Here is a 17,092-nt window from a genome sequence, read left to right on the forward strand (position 1 = left end):
CCTGCAGAGGAGGAAGCCCACCTGCCACACCATGGCACAGGGGCATGACCATAAGGGTGGAGTTACAAGTCACAGTGTGTCTATGGCCCTGGATTGCCTTAATCCAGCCCTGCATTTCCCTATCATGTTTCCAATTTAATCATCACATCCCCACACTGGTGCAGGAGGACCAGGGCATAAAACTGATTTGCAACAAAAGTGAAATTAACTAATCCTGTTTCACTGTCTCACTGGGGAGAAAAGCAAACAGCTAGCATAAATAGGGGAAAGAAAATGCGGTTTTTAAAAATTCTTTATGCTTTAATATTCTAAAACAATGTGAGCACGTCAGGCAAGCAATTTTGCTGTTCGTTCTGTTTTAATTTATATTTCAGCCTGGCAAAATCCTCTTAAAAACTGCAGACATTTGCACAATGAGGTGAAATTACATTCATTTTTAATATTTATGCTTTGTGATGAGCTAAAGCAGTGGAAGAAAGACATTTTTTACTGCTGGATGCCAGCCAGGTTCTCTTACAAGCCTTACATTAACAATTTGTTGAAGGATTTTTATTATTCAGGAATGAGGCAAATAGTAAATAAAGATTTCTTTGTATATGCTGAAGGCCGCAATTCAGCAAGACTGTTAAAAGCAGACCTAACTTGCAGCAGGAGTAATTCAACTGAAGTTTAAAATTAGACCCGTGCTTGAGCACCTTGCTGAATGAGGACCAATATAATCGAATGGTGCCCAAGAGCATTCCACCAATCAAATGGCTCCGTTTCCTCAATTTTTCATTGCTTTATCTCAAAGAAAAGAAGCAGCCTCAATCTGAAAGCATTAGAAGTATGTTGGGAAATTATAACTCATTTTTATATGCTTAAGTTTTAAGAGGGCCATCTCTTTCCCCTGCTCTCAGTCTAATTATATTTTCTAAAAAATAAGGCAGAAGGGCAAGGAGAGGGACACTAATCTCAAATTTCTGCAGCACAGAAGGTAGTGGTATGAGTGATGTCTTCTACCATTACTCACTTCCCTGGCCACATTGAACCCCACTTCACACAACAGAGGGCTTTAAATTTAGCAGGCAAAGGGATAACAAGTTCCAATGGCTAGAAGCTGAAGCTAAACAAATGCAGACTAGAAATAAGGTGCACATTACAGTGAGGGTTAATAAGCACTGCAACCATTTATCTATGGATGTAATGGATTCTGCCACTTGAAAGTTCTCAAAATCAAGACTGAGTGGACTTTCTAAGAGATATAGTCTAGCTCCACCAGAAGTTATGGGCTTGATAGAAGAAGCACTTGAGGAAAATTCCTCTGCCTGTGTAATACAGGAGGTCAAACTAGTTGATCATAGTGGTCCCTTCCGGCCTTAAAACCTCTGAATCTATACTCTGAAGATATTCTGAATACTGTCTAATCCTCCACTTCTGATCTCTATCTCCAGAACAGATATAGAGATCTGGGCATCACAGCACAACAGAAAATGTTTCAGAGATCAAGTTTGGAGAATGAAATGATAATACAACAATGTTTAATTAAAAGACTTTTATTCTCCCAATTCAGAATTGGAGGAGTCTGCTCTTGGGAATGGGTATGGATATTCTGTTATTAGCCTATCAGACTTCTGTGCTATTCCTGCAAAAACTGAAATATAATTAAAAGAAATACCAAAAGAAAAAGCCACCTTTCTCTTTAGCAACCACCCCAAAGTCTTTCCATCATTACAATTGAGTAATAAGAAGGATTATAAAAAGTTTGGTTTTTAATAGACAGATGGACATGTTTCAACGGTGAATGGGTTTACTTCCAATCTTCCTGATTCATCTGGCAAAGTCCAATGATTGCATCCTTTCACTTACATCTACTTACATTTGTAAGGCTTTCTTTAATTTTTTTTTCTATTTTGCCTCTGGCATTCCACAGGAACTTTTTAGGAAAAGGTTACTTTTCTTTTCATACATATTCTGTGATGAAGAGAATGTCCTTATCTCTGTCAGTTCTCTTTGAGTATAATCATATGACTGCTCAAAGTGGAAGCAAACACACAAGCGAGTGGGAATGGGGAACATTTGGTGGCCCTGGTGATATTAGCACTGTACAGGATAGCATCAGGATAGCACTGTGATAGCAGAAGCCAGCACTCCTGCTAGTGATTATAATCACTACTTTAATTACCTCACCAAGACCCAGTATTCAATGTGGGGTTTGCATGGATTGCTGAACAGTCCCACTGAGGATTCCTGCTTTTTGGGGAATTTACTGAACTTGTTTCAGACTGCCCTGTGAAACTGGAGATCCCACTGACAACTGGGAACAGGTCTAGATTAATCCAGATGCAGGGAAGTCACCTTCAAGGAAACAGTTCTTTAATGACAGATTATCCAAACACTCATCAGCACCACAATCAACCTGGAAACAAAAACATTCCAATGAAATATAACCTAGTGGTTGCTGACCTAGTGGTTGCAATGAGCAGGGAAACATTGCCAGTATAAGAGAAAGGGGCACCATGCTGCAGTGGGCTGTGATTCTGAAGGCTAAGCAGAGCAGGCACCGGTCAGTACTAGAAAGTGAATGTTACTAGAAAAATATTAGGGCACTGCAGAAGTGGTATTTGTGATTCAATAGGGCATTTTGACCTACTGTACCAGCCTGATGTAATAGAGCATTATGACTATAGAGGTTCTGTTTTTCAGACAAGACTGAAAACTCAAGTTCTGGCCATTTTTGGTCATCCAAGACCCACTGGCACTTTTCACAAGAGGAGCATTAGCCCATATGTCCTGACTAAAATGCAATATCTGTAATTAAATTCTTCCTATATAAATTTCCCATATGGTTTCAACTGGACATGGCACCGTTCACTTCCTTGGTTAGAGTTGCTATACACTGTTACAGTCGCTAAGCTCCAACCGAGGGGTCAATATTGAGTGAAGCGATTATTCTCCCAACTTCTCAATATCTCTATACATTCTCTCAACGTATAAGAGCGTATATACTCATATACGGGAACGTATTTTGAGGGAGACAGATAAATGCACAAACTGCAAACTCGAACTAGATGGCTGATTTATGCTTCCTTAATCTTTCCCAGATACAAAAAGGGAAGCCAGAGGTTTTTCAGCATAGTTAGTAGAGAGCCAAGATTCCATTGCCACTTGCTTCACAGAAAGCAGCTAGTTTATTACAAAGGCTAAGGATTGGGGGACGAGGGGAGGGAGGTGTGATGAAGGATCAACACAGTTTGGATGCAATTCAAAAATGCTAAGAATTCTGTCAAAACCTAAAAACTGGACTTTGGTAATGAAAGAAGGATCTGGTGTCTGCAAAGCAAACCAAAGCCCAGGAGAACATCATTGCTTTTTGTGCTGAGGAGCTGCAGCTATCATGGAGTACAAGAAAGAGAAGCAGCCAATAGCAGTTTAGCAAAAAAAAATTGAAGAGGAACTGGAGGAAAGGAAATTGTCTCCGAGGCTAAGGTGAAATCCTGGCCACACTGAAGCCAATGGCAAAGCTCCCATGGATTTCAAAGGAGCCAGGATTTTTCCCTTACATTCTGTCTCTGAAGTCAACAGTCTTTGAACAGACATGAGCAGTTTTTCACTACTATTTTCATTACAAGATAACAAAGTTTATACAGCAATACTCAGGGAGGGTACCTCACAGCTCTTTGCAATAACCAGGAGAGGAGCAGGAGGAAGAAACTAAACAAATGTTATCCCAAAAGTAAGAGTATTTCCAATGCGCTGCTCACCTTTTCTGACTATTTATTTCGCTCAGTCTCTATCCAGCAGCAGACCTAAAAAATAACAACACTGTACAGCCTGGCATCACTAGGGAATACTGCTCTGAGCACTAAATGAATTTGTGTGGATTTTTTTCTAAGAGAATGTAAATAAATATTAATATTTTAAACCCAAGACCTCCCAGTAACTAGATATAAGTTATGCTAATGCCAAACAGCTTTGTCACATATGTGCATGTATATAATAATTATACAGGAACAAAATTATAGAGGAGGAATTAGATTTTATTGTTCTTATCCAAAGCTTTCCCATAATATCTCATTTCCAAAAAAACAAAAAAAGTTTTCAGAACTTATTAAAGAGGCATTGTCAAACCTTCAGGACCAGATTTATTTATCCGTGGGTAACACAAGACACCAGTTATTTTTTCAAGTAATTCCCTGCTGCAGTGATCACTTTAAAATCATGTCAAAGAAATCCTTAGTTTCATACAAATACAAACAGATTTTAAGGGATGGGCATTTGAGAGGATAAAACCTAGACTGTTCTCTTTACTTTTAACTTGGTAGCCTATGGATGCTAAGTTAAAAAACTTCTTGGTTCAAAAATCTTACCAATCAACAATTGTTGTCTATAAGTACATGTTACGGCATATGTTAATTATTTTGTGCTTCATATTTTACAAATTTATTGATGGGAATATTTGGATGGCAGCTACTGCACTGCAGCCAGAAAGTATTGGGAGAGCTTAAATCTAATATGTACAAAAAGTTTGGCAATGACATGAATCAATACAGATCTAGTTTCTTAGTAGTTAGTAATTGTGCCTCTGGTGTCATTCTATCTATGTATCTAGGCATTTATAAGGTGCCAATCAACCCGGTAGTTAAGCAGCAACATAATTATTAGAAAAGCTTGATTGTGCATGTTGAGTACACTTAGTACTGCAGAGAGGGGCCTGTTCTTGACATACTTACATGAGCAGAACTCTCACTGGGAGTTCCCAGTGGGAATTTTGTCTGAGTAAGAATAAAGGCCATAGACTTTATAACCTTGGGATGTTGTGAGAAATGGATTTTAAACCTAGCTGGTAGGATCTGTAGCTCTTAGAACAAGATTTACAAACAAATTATTTTAACTATAAGAAATGGGTCACCATAACTTTAGATTAGCCCTGCCCACCTTATCAAGAGAACCCTGCTAACGTTGCTTCCTTTACTGCTGGCAGCACTTATTGGTATGACGGAAACCTGGCTTAGTCCACACTCCCCTTTCCTACAGATGAGCTTTAATAAAACATGAGAATGCTATTGCAAAATAAGAACTCAATACTGAGTTCTCTGGCCCAAATCCATCAAAATATTGAAGCACTTCACCTACGTACATGAGTATTTCCAGTAACTTCAGTAGGACTATTCATGCACTTAAAGTTCAATATGTCCTTAAGTGCTTTGACGGACAAAGGCCAGGGTACTCAGCAGCTTGCAGGATCAATCCCTCAATATCCTGCTATTGGGAAGGTGACAGGTCTGAAAAGCACCTCACCGCTATTGGTGTCTGCATATAAAAGTATAGAGAAAAAGAAAGCTACCAAATGTCCTGCTGACTGGGATCAAGAACAAGGCATGCCCACTTGGCAGTACCCCAGTCCTATTACTCCCTGCAGGGTTACTAGGCTATGGGCTTGGAGAATCCTTATCACTCTGGAAGGATTCCAGCAGTCATTCTGGCTTTTATCCATTGTGAAATAATGGTGAATCACATTTCTGGTTTGGGTTTTTAATGTGAAAATTCTATTTTAATGTCTAAGGAAGGATTGTTCAAAATTACCTTTGTTGCTTTGTCTGATGTATTGTATGCGTGAGCAGGAACGATAAGTATAAGCATTTGGCAGTTTTCTCAGACTAAGGTGGATGAGTTTTGTTTTTCTTAAATGCTGCTGCTAAACTAGTCTTATTACAAATCATTTTACAATACAAGGGGCAGCAGCAATTTAGGATGTAGAACCCTTCACTGAATGAATGATAAAGTTCAACTATAAACCAGTGTGAAGGCAATGCTATTTTCAACATTCAGTTATTACACAGAAGCAGCAGCCTTGTCAATAAACTGAGCCAGCTTCACATCTCTTTTGGTCAGTCCTCCACAATCATGGGAAATAAGAGTTATCTGAACCTGTAGGCAAAAAGAAAGGAAGCAGATTACAATTTACATTCCAAGCTTTCAATGAAGATTGATCAGAATTCAATTTGAAATTTTGTGTGGGGAGGGTGATCTTTAATGAACTGGTTCTAAAAAAAATCCTGCCTGCAGACTAAGAGTTAGAATCTTACTATTTTTCCGAATTGTAAGACCTCATATGAGTCAGCTGCAAGGTCAGCAGGCTCAGCAGAATCTAGAGACTAACCAAAGAGGCACTTCACAGAGTAAAAAAGTAATTTAGGCTTCATGTTCTTGGGTTCCATCCAAAAGGCGGCATCCGATTAAATTCCTCATTCTTTAAAGTTAAATTCCACATATCGGTTTCATGAAGAATTCAGATCATTGACCAACTTGCAAACACCAAATTAAGTGACTGGAGCATAAAAATCAGTATCTTAAAGGTGAAGAAACTGGTGAGCTCTTTGCACATTAGTTTTGAAAGGAAAAAATAAACAGACTGGTGTACATGTCGCTATGATACAGGCTGCCTGCATGAGTTTGTTTAGACTTACCCAGATGTAAAGTCATGTGCTCCATCGTTAGCTGTTCCTGTTTAGCAGCGATTTGCAAAAAAGAAAATCTAAGCACCCTGGGAAGTCAAGACCATCTTCCAGAGTGTGATACAAGCACTTTGTCCAACATCACTTAATGGGTCTCTTGACCCATTAATGGATCTTAATGAGATCGTTAGAATGTATTTAATTTTGCCTTATTGTTTAAAAAAGAATTAGACCATTTCAGTGCCAATTAATCCCTCTTTAAAAAAAATACACATGGCACTTTGTGCCAGTCAGAAAAAAACAGTGCTTTATGTGTATGCATCATCATTCTGCTTATCCCTGATTTTGTTTTAGACAGGCATGGTATACATTTACCAGTGACTAAAGAAAAAATAGTTAATAGAACAAAATGAGAACTACTAGAAAATAAAATGATAGTAATAATTTGGCTCTTGCAACAGTGCCTTTTATCTGAGGGTCTCAATGCACCTGACTTATATTTGCTCTTATGAAACCACTATGAATTAAGTTTTATAACTGACTTTACAGGCAGCTACACTGAGACACAGGAGTCAAGATATTCAAAATGTGAGTCTAAGTTAGCTTTCGGCACGGGAACAAATGGCTTGATCTTGCAAAATTCTGAACTCCCACTAACTTTCACAGGCATCAAAAGGAGCTGATGAGTGTTCAGTAGCTTTGAAAAAATCAGAGCATTTATTTAGATGGCCTAAACATGGATTTAGGGGCCTAACTTTAGACTTCGATTTTAGGAAATCTTGGCCAAAGAGGCTACGTGATCTGTCCAAGCCACACAGCCTGTGGTGAGAAATCTAAGAGAAGAACTATGTAGTTCTGGCTGTCTAATCAGTGGTTAGAGAATCTCTTTACTATTTAATATACAAGTTTAAAAGGTAGGAACAATTTGAGGTTTAAACACTTTCACAGTGTGTCAAATGGTAAGCACATTACCACGATGACAACAGGAAGAAACAGGAAGCCTAGTCCAAGATAAAACACACACACACAAAAAGGACAAAATGCTAATTTATTCTGCCCATAAGGAGAACTGGATCTTCTTTGCAAATATTCTTTTAAAATCCACAAAGGAGATAGGTAAAGTCACTGCCTCTTTTGATGTATAGAAGCTTCCTCATGTGAAAAGGAGTGACAGAAATGGATGTTCTGTATGCTGATCTGGTCTAGTAAACTGTTCGTATAGGTACCTAAAAAGTTATTCAATGTATTACCTTGTTGTACACATTAAACCATTCGGGATGATGATTCATCTTTTCTGCTTGCAGAGCAACTCGTGTCATAAATCCAAAAGCCTAAGATAAAAAGAATACAGAGAAATATTACATCTGTTAGGAACGTGTGTTAAGGTTAGTGCTATGGATCTACAAGGATATATTCCAAAAGCCCAGTGATGTGTAATGACAGAGATGACCCTTGTGTTCTGGGACCTAAAGATAATTTTTTGTACCCTATCCCTTTGAGTACTCTGAGTACATCACCTTTTGCAGCATTCCACCTTCCCTGGATTGCTCCCTATTCTATCTTCACCATTCCCTTACTAAAGCAGCATTCTGCAGCACATGCTCCAGGGATGAACTCCTAGAGTTCATGACTTTCTGATTAGCTGGCTTCTTCCTGCAATGGGTTACAGCCCCCTCTGCTCAGTGGGATACTGCTTCAAGTCATGGTTCCCTCTAGGCTGCTGGGAATCCCTTGTTAAAAATTTACTACCAACCTAAAGGGTTTGTGGTCATTTTCCTGTTGCTGATAGAATTCTCTCCCTCTTTGGATACTGGTCGATCATTCTGTCCAAAATGACTTGTCCAAAGATACTGATGAAGAACAATTATTTTGCCTATGGTGTGCAACAGGTATCAGATATTTTTAAATATTCACCCAAGTCAGATACCTCTATGCCCCTAGATCTTCACCCTACCTTTCCTCCACCAGCCATTTGAAATTACACAACTTAAACACTCTGCTACTATCAATATACACAGTGTATTTTTCAGGAACAGAGTTAATTTCCAGTGACTCTCTCTGAATGTAAGCATTTTTGTTTTGTTTTGGACGGGAATGGAGTGGAGGGAGGTTGGCCATGTGAGGTCTCTTCTCTTCTTTATGAGAAAATGTTTTGGTTTAAATGAGAGGATACAGACTTTCCAGTCCCCCACTCTCTTCTCTGCACACTCCCCTGCAATACAGGATTTAATCACAGGTTCAAAGAGTAAAAGTTGTGGGAGACCCTTGCCAAAAATATTTGCAGAAAATCTCTGCATTATAAAAAAAAAAAAAAAAATCTCGATGCAAATCAAGGACTCACTCTATGATAGGACCCACGTAGATAGGCCCCTATGTCTGCCCAGATCTCAGCACAGTTGTAGGAGTCCATCCAGGGGAATCAGGGCCTAAATTAAAACTGCGAAGCAAAAAGCCCCTATCCACGTATGTAGTCTGGTTCATATTAAAATACTTGCCATAAGTTAGTATCCTGACATAGACCTACCTGTTTAGGTCATTTTTAGCACTAATTTATAGACTAGCCTGTATATGGTCCATCAAGCAATGGCCATTTCAAACAAACATATGGTCAATAAATAACATAATGGTTGATAATAGTTTCAGTCTTTTTTTCTCTCACAAATTACAAACCTTTTAAGAAAAAGAATCAGTGCCTGGATGAAGTATGACTTTGTAAGTCACTTTGCCAGTCAGATGAATGCAAACGTTACAATCAGAGCAAATTATTCCAATGAGGTTTGTCATTTGGAAACCACCAAACTGTCAGCAATTAAAAAGCTTTTTTCTTTGACCCAAGAACATTCAAAAAAATTGGGAACACTAACTTCCCTTGAAGCTCTAGTTTGGTTTAATTTTACTTGGAGTGAACAATTACGTTTCAAAAATTTCAAGCATCGCAACAAGATGCTTCAAAGCATAAAGCAGTAAACTCAGCACTAGACATCAGGGATAAATTGGAATACACAGCTTCATTAAAAATTCTAAGATTTACATTTTATTTTTTAAAATACCCATTGTCTTAACATCTTTATTTACAAGACCATACCAAATTATATATAGAATTGCCCCCAAAGGGTAGTTTAAAAGCCACTGCTGCAGTCAGAAAGGCATCTGAAACTACATTGCCTTTATATCATCAGGCAGCGCAGGGAAAACTGGAGGAAATTCATGAAAAATCTGACCAAATCCATTTATGCACTACCAGTATCTATATCTATGTACAGATACACACACACAGGTTGGTGTGTGCACACGTGTACATACATATAATTTTTCCATGGATATTTTTATTTTATTGCATAACCATCACCGCTCACTCTAGGTTCAAATGGAAAAAACATTAAAGAACTAATTCATCGGTGACCAAATATCATGACCATTAAACTTTACCAGACCATTCCCTGTGCCCTGCCCCCTACCATCACTGACTTGACCAGAAATCACTAGTTAGCAGACCTTGATGTCCCCAACCACCACCACCGCTAAAAATGGAAAGTCATCTTAAAGTTGCACTTTATCCTGAAGGTAGCCAAACTCAGGTTTTCATCAACTACAAGAGGGAATGAATTCCTAAGCACTGGGCCCTCCATGGAGAATGTCCTGTTGTCCTTTCCTATGAGCTCAATCCTGGGAACAGGTAGTAAGAGCGTTCTAGTAGGACATAACTATCACAGCAGAGGGTTTTGGATGTTTCAGAGCTAAAAGGATCCCATAACCATGATTTTATACATATGTCGTGTGTGTGCAATTATATATACTTAGGAGTATGTACATACATACACATATAACCCTGCTTTACCCAAAGCAATCTTCTCTGCTTCATGTTACTAAAATAAACTACTTCTTCTATTTTGATTATAGCCTATTTTAATTATGCACAAAAGAGCACATATCTCCCACTAAGAAAATGAGCAGCAGCTCTGCTGAGTAATTTCACCAGTGCAATCTCCATTAAGCCCCTAAATACATCCTTTTCTAATTACATAAATTAGAACTCTATTGTTTATGGATCACCTTTATGTTTGTAGGCCCATAACCTTCCTTTTACAAAATACAATTGGCTCTGGAGGAAAAGATATTTAGGTTTGATTAGATATGAAAACACTATTACACAATCAGTTTGGACATTTCTTCACGTCTTGAAACATGATCGGTAATTTGGTCTAATTGGTGATCAAGGAAACTATCTTGTGATCAATTAAAGTAATTACCTTATTCCGGCAACATAACCAACCTTATTTTGAGCTGGAGTCTGTACTTCTTCAACTTTAATTAAAAATAATGAAAATTATTAAGCAGTCTGCAGTGCAAGATCATTGTCAAGCATGAGTCACATGACAGTATTGTCACTTGGCATTGGTGGGTACACTTTACCAGACAACCAAAACATTTCTTGTTGCTAGGTGGATAACTGTTTTATTTATACTGACAAGTCCCTACATGGCCTTGACCTTAGCAGATTGTTTGTGGCAGTTATAACCACTGATGACATCATTTTAAGATCTTAATTTGAAAATAAATATATATATATCATCCGCAACACAGAACCTCAGCAGCATCTTCTAAAATCTATGCATCAAGTTTTAAAAGCAGCAATTTCCAGTGAAGGAAATACCATACCAGATGAGATCAACAGTCTTTCTATGCCTTGGTTCTCCATCCATAAGATGGAGATAAAATAGTACTTCCCTACCTCACAAGGGGTGTTTTGAAGATAAATACATTAAAAATTGCAAGGTACTCTGGTACTACAGTAATAGGAGCCACAGGAATACCTTATATAGATTTTTACTGTGTAATTTTAGTTTATATTTAGATAATTTTTTACTAAAATAAAGTTTAGAAATATAGATTTCTACATATTTCTTAACCTGTGAAAATTTTTTCCCAGGGAAATATTGGAAGCAACGCTTTGAGTGGAAACAACACTAGAAATTTTACTGAATGGAACAGTCCTGCTCTGGCAAGGAGATGGACTGAATGATCCAACAGGTCTTTTCCATTTCTATCCTCTACGAGTCATGAAAGGAATAACTAAAAAACTACTGATGTTGCAGCAGTAGCTCAGCTGCAATTTCTAAGACAGATTCATTTTCTAGATGCTCCCAGCTTTGACAAGCCTGTTTTGGGAAAATATTTCCTTACTAAATCACTCCTGAAAGAAGAAATCATATTGAGAAAGTGTTTTAAGCAAGCTCAGCTGGTACTTGCTCAAGCTGTGCCCTGGGACGGCCCAACTGTACTTTTAAAATGACAGAACATGCTATCACAAAATATGGCTTAATGCAACTTGCTTTTCCTGAGAAAGGTAAAAACTCTGCTATATGCTTTGCTATCAGGAGTGAATGGAAAGATGAAATTCCATCTACCTCTTTGCACTATAGAGTATTTAACAGCTTTGGGAGGCTTGCAGAGTCCCTCTGCTATTCTTCTTCTTTTCACATGTTTTAAGTAAGGACTCAATTAATCTTAACACTTTTTAAACATACAGCTTTTACACAATGCTTGCCAACATTATCCTGATGATTAATACATCAAAGCCATGCGGGCTGATGTGTTGTGCTAATATATCACCGCCTGGTGAGTTCCCAGTGACAGAGTACCATAATGTATCACCGGAACACAGCATTCAGACAATTCTTTACTCAAAAGATGGAGCTCCTCAAGAAAAATAGCTCTGAGATCTAGCAATTTAACAAGCATTTTATTTATTTGTTTTTAAATGCAAAGGTTATGAACTGAAGGGTCCCTGGACCTCCTAAATCTTTCACCCAAGGGAAACATATGCTAATCACAAATACATTAAGGTTTTTATTTCCAATCTGTCATTAGAATGCTGGGGGCAGTATTAACCTTGACCCTATGTGGTGTAAGGGCTACCTGTCTTTGCAGCATTACTATTTAATAACAAAAACATTTTGTATCCTTTATTAATGGAATACACGTACGTAATGGATAATAAGTCATAATAATGCATTTATACTTTAGAATATACAGTGCTTAGCATGTTTGCTTTCACTTCATACCATTACATATTATCACTGAATACTCTATTTTGCATTTGTCCTCTTTGTTCTTCATGCAGTTTAACTTCCTGTGTTACATAACAATAAAGACAATTACACATCATTAGGCCTCAGCTCCAAATTGTAAAACTTCCATGCATGCAACCTACTTCACTAATTCCTGTAACTAGCTTTCATTTATGGGTCAGCAGGCAGAGAAAAGAAGTTGCTTAATGTTGAGCTAAATTAAAGGTATGCTGTACAATACCTTTGTTTATAGTCAGTCACTTGGTTTTGTTTTAGTTAGTTTCATTACATTTTCTGTTGTGCTCCAAGTGAAATCTGAGTTTTAAAAAATTCTACTGACTACATTTAGGGAAGATTTTTCCTTGTTACAACAGAGACATCTTGTTACATGGTTATAGTATTTTTAAAAAAAGTTAATTCAGTTTTTAAAAACCTAAAAATTCAACCAATGTTAAAAAAGGGAAAGAAGAGACATTTGGTGAGGTGTTTGTTATCAAATCTTTATCTATTTATCCATCTTAAGATTATTGTGTCCATCACCATAATATCTAGGTAAATTAGAGCACGAGGCACTAAGCAGCTATCTTCATAGAACTGCCTTTCCTTGTCTCTGTATGGGTTTTATATTAATCATCATACAAAAAATGTTTTTAATACCATTGCAAGAATGGTGGGAAAGCTCTCTCAGAAAAGGAGGTAGCTAAAGCATGCCCTAAATATAATCACACTCTGGCATAGTCTGACTCCTTCTGGGAACAAGTTCCACAACTGAACTTCCTTGACCAAGAGAACTTCATCTCCATCTCTCAAACACCTTCTCCTGCACTATGTGGGCTGCAATGCTCCAGAAAAGTGCAACTGCCTTGAGGCATCCTCGATAGAGAAGCAGTTGCTGATATCCTGACCTATTTGACAATCAGGACTGTCTTTGAACTGGCAACAGAAACAGACTGGAGCCAGTGGAAGGACCATAGTGCAGGGGTGAGGGATGCACAGCAACTAGCCCATCCTGGAGGCAAGCTACCACAAGCTGGAGCCTCTGCATTGCTTTCAGGTTCAGGCCCAGGGAGTTATACTAATACATACCAGAGGTGCCTAATGCATAGACCACTGGGCCAGAACATCGGCTCTTCCTAGCAAACAAGGTGAATTTATGATTTTCTACTGCCAACACTACCTGATCATTTAGGTTTTGTGAAAGCCATATATTGAGCACCCTAAATTCTTCTCGTCTCACAGGTGCTGCTCAGCACTTTAGAGGATTGTGCCCTTAACTATGAAAAATACTAATGGAGGGAAACAGTAGGGGTACAGTGCTAATGACATGTAGGCATGCATGGACATGGAATTTTTATTGGAACACCTAAAGAAATATGGACTTTGTAAGAAATATCAACACAATATTAACTTCAATTACAGGTCTATACTCTTCCTAATTTAGAATATCATATTAGAAATCAAATGAGGACTGCCTGCTGAAGTTTTCCATCATTGACCATCACACCCCATTTATACAAAACTGAAGCCTGTTTGCTTTGCTCCCTAAAATAAAATTATATATCAATATTAGAGCTGTAAATTCTATACTCAAGTTATATGTTAAAGCTTTCAAAATATCTGAAAAACTTTACACTTTTTTCCACAAAGGAGGCTGTCTCTGGCTTACAACACTTGTTTACAATTATGTCGGTGGAGAAACTAGCTAGCCAGCTCTATATCAAACATTTTGACAGCAAAAGCACAAACACTGATCTATTCTAAGTAGTTTGCCACTCTGTGTAATCTTGGAAAAGGCATTCTTGCCTTTGATTCTACAAATGTTTATACTTCATACATCATGCAAATAGTGTTTTATATATTAAGAAATAATGTGAGCAAATCTGAAGTTAAATTAAATTCTTCAACAATAACCCTGCCAAAGCACTGAGATTTTCCTATAAAAAAATTATTCCAATTTGTTGATCTTACATTGGATGAAACATACTGTAACAATCTTCATAATTTATATCCTGTTGGGACACTATGATTTAAAGTAACATAATACAGACCAGCATCACTGCTAATCTAAACCACCTGACCAGATAAACAACAGTTTCCCCTTCTCTCTTCACTGAGGGCATTTCTGTTTATTGTCATATGATTTACTCATTTTAAAAACATGAAGAAAAAATGCGTGAAACAGAACTGCAGCTAGGAGGCATGGCCTTTCTTACACTGGGAACTTTTCACACACAGGTACCAGTATAATGTCAAGAACTGTAGGAGACCGAAGGCAATTCCAAGAATTCTGTTCTCAGGGAAAAAAAAAAAGAAAGAAAAAAAAATCACAGCGAAGAAAAGATTAGGTTCATTCTGTACAATGTGGTCCAGGTGCAGTGTTAGAAGCTACATATTTTTGATGTTAGGAAAGATACAATTCTACAAAATAAATCGGAGTCAAAGATATTATGTTCCAAGTTCAGCAGTGCTTTAAACTGTGGTATACGTTTGTCAGAAAACAGGTGCAACTGTAATTTGCCTCTATTTGGCATTCAGTTGGTGTGCAAATGGGTACCATTTTTTGCCAAGGAGGCAAAGGGGATTGTCGAAGAAAAAGCATTAAAAGAAGGGTGCAGATAAAATAAACTCTCTCCCTTAAGCCCCTCTCTTAGTTGTTTTGCTTCTTACACTCCTTTCCTGCTATTTCCTCGGGGTGTATGTTACACTCATTTTTGCACACTCCCTGAAATTCAAATATGTGCAATTTGCACTACTTATTGCAAGCCACACATTCGGCTTTTCTGAACAACTTACCCTCCGATTTGCATCACTGCTGAATTTGGCCCTATGAATAAATATTTTTTTCTTGTAACTGATGTTACAGATAGTCTCTTAAAGGGAAGCAGGGTATCAGGTCTATCACCCTTTTTCTCACCCTTAGCCTCCCAAAACCACCACAATGTTATTTGGAGATCATCTTTCCCTCTTCCCATTTTACACTGCAAAGGTGACAGAAGGCAACTGGAAATCATGTGCAGGCACTATTCACTGTGATTCAATTAAAAGATTTTACAACCAAATTTTTATAAACGACTGAAGACAAACAATCGGCATCAAAAACTACTTTCTGCTGTTGCTGAGAAATTTCAAAGCTTTTCATGCTCCATTGGAAAGTGCTCTGCTTCACAAGCCATGTTGGCCTGACAACTAAGTGGTCTGATACACTTTGTAATAAAGCTTTGTAATAAAGCGTATCAGTTTGCTTACGCAGGCAAATATATAACTATCTTTGCCCATAAAGACTAGTGCAAAGTAAGTACGATTCCTAAACTGAGAAGACTGGAGTTACAAAATCACAGCTTGACATGGAGCGATTAACTCGCACTAGCTTGCAGCAATGAAAATCTCCTTTATTGTGCCATCTCATACTAATTAATACGATTCTTTCTGAATAGGCAAATGTAATGGCAAACCTTACAATCTCACCCTTGCTGGTTTTTACTCGTGACCAGAGACAAAATTCCTGAAAATTAATTTCAGCTTTGTACCACAAATTTGGTGTCTAGGTAATACTGTATATTGCATTTCACTGTGCACTTTGCACTGTGTCCAAAGGAGGGAAAGGCAAATGAAGGAAAAGATTGTGACTTAATAATACTTTACTGACTTATTGTTAATTAAATTCCATACTACCAGTATGAGAAACAAAGTTCAGCATGCTAAAAGCATGTAAGCTTACAAAGCACTCCAAAAGGCATTATTTGTTATGTATAATTTCACTCAGAAACATTTGGAATGGGTAGGATTTCTACAGGTTGCATTTAATGCTCAGGGCAAGAGCTACCTTGTAACTATAATATTATTTCTTCAAAAACGAAGCCATGTCAGATTTTAAAATATTACCCAGATTCATAGAAAATTTGTATCAAGCTGCATTTTTCTTTGTTACTGATATTTTATATCAGTTACTCAGTAGAGAAAAAAAATCATCAAGAACCACCATGTCTGAGTTAAAATCTCACTTACCAACCAGAATAGGCAGCTAACTTCCACCTTCCTCTTCCCAAGCATATTTGTTTAATGTGTGTTATGCTCAAAAATGAAAAACAAAGTAGTCAATAAGAGGTTTACACTAAATGAAATGCCTATTTAAAGGAACTGGACTTCTTTTTTGTTTACTAAACAGGCAATGTGCACCTAACCAAAACAATTAAATAATACAGCAAAGCCCTCAGGAACTGAACACCTGTTAAAGCAATCAGTTATTTAAAATAATAAACTCTCTTTGCTGTGCAACTGAAAGGACAATGATAATTTGACTTGTTAAAATAAATGCTTGGTCTAGCAACTTGATGTACTGTAATAAAACCCTCAAACAAAATACTATACAAACTAGTAATAAAATACACTTTGGGCCCTGTTCCGACCTTTTGAATGTATATACCTGAATGTTCCATTACCTCAATTCACTCACCTTGATCTTTTATACTTTACAACGTTCTGCCACTCAGATGTTAAAAATGTTTGAACATATATTGCTATACCAAAACATATGGATATATAAGCACTTTGTAAAAGCCCAGTTTAAGAAAAGACCTAACTTTA

At 37.5% G+C, this 17,092-nt stretch overlaps 1 protein-coding gene across 1 annotated transcript in view; it reads right to left on the reverse strand.

Moving 5' to 3' along the window:
• Positions 1-4,107: 4,107 nt before the first annotated feature.
• Positions 4,108-17,092, reverse strand: part of PCBD2 (pterin-4 alpha-carbinolamine dehydratase 2) — a 34,966-nt gene continuing 21,981 nt past the window's right edge. The window contains exons 3-4 of the mRNA XM_084635723.1: positions 7,688-7,768; positions 4,108-5,910 (exon numbers count right to left, since the gene is read on the reverse strand). Coding sequence (XP_084491849.1) covers positions 5,815-5,910; positions 7,688-7,768 — 177 coding nt within the window. The 3' untranslated portion in view covers positions 4,108-5,814. The remainder of the gene's footprint in view (positions 5,911-7,687; positions 7,769-17,092) is intronic.

This window comes from Lepidochelys olivacea, assembly GCF_965140295.1.
Source record: "Lepidochelys olivacea isolate rLepOli2 genome assembly, chromosome: 8".
Lineage (NCBI taxonomy): Eukaryota > Metazoa > Chordata > Testudines > Cheloniidae > Lepidochelys > Lepidochelys olivacea.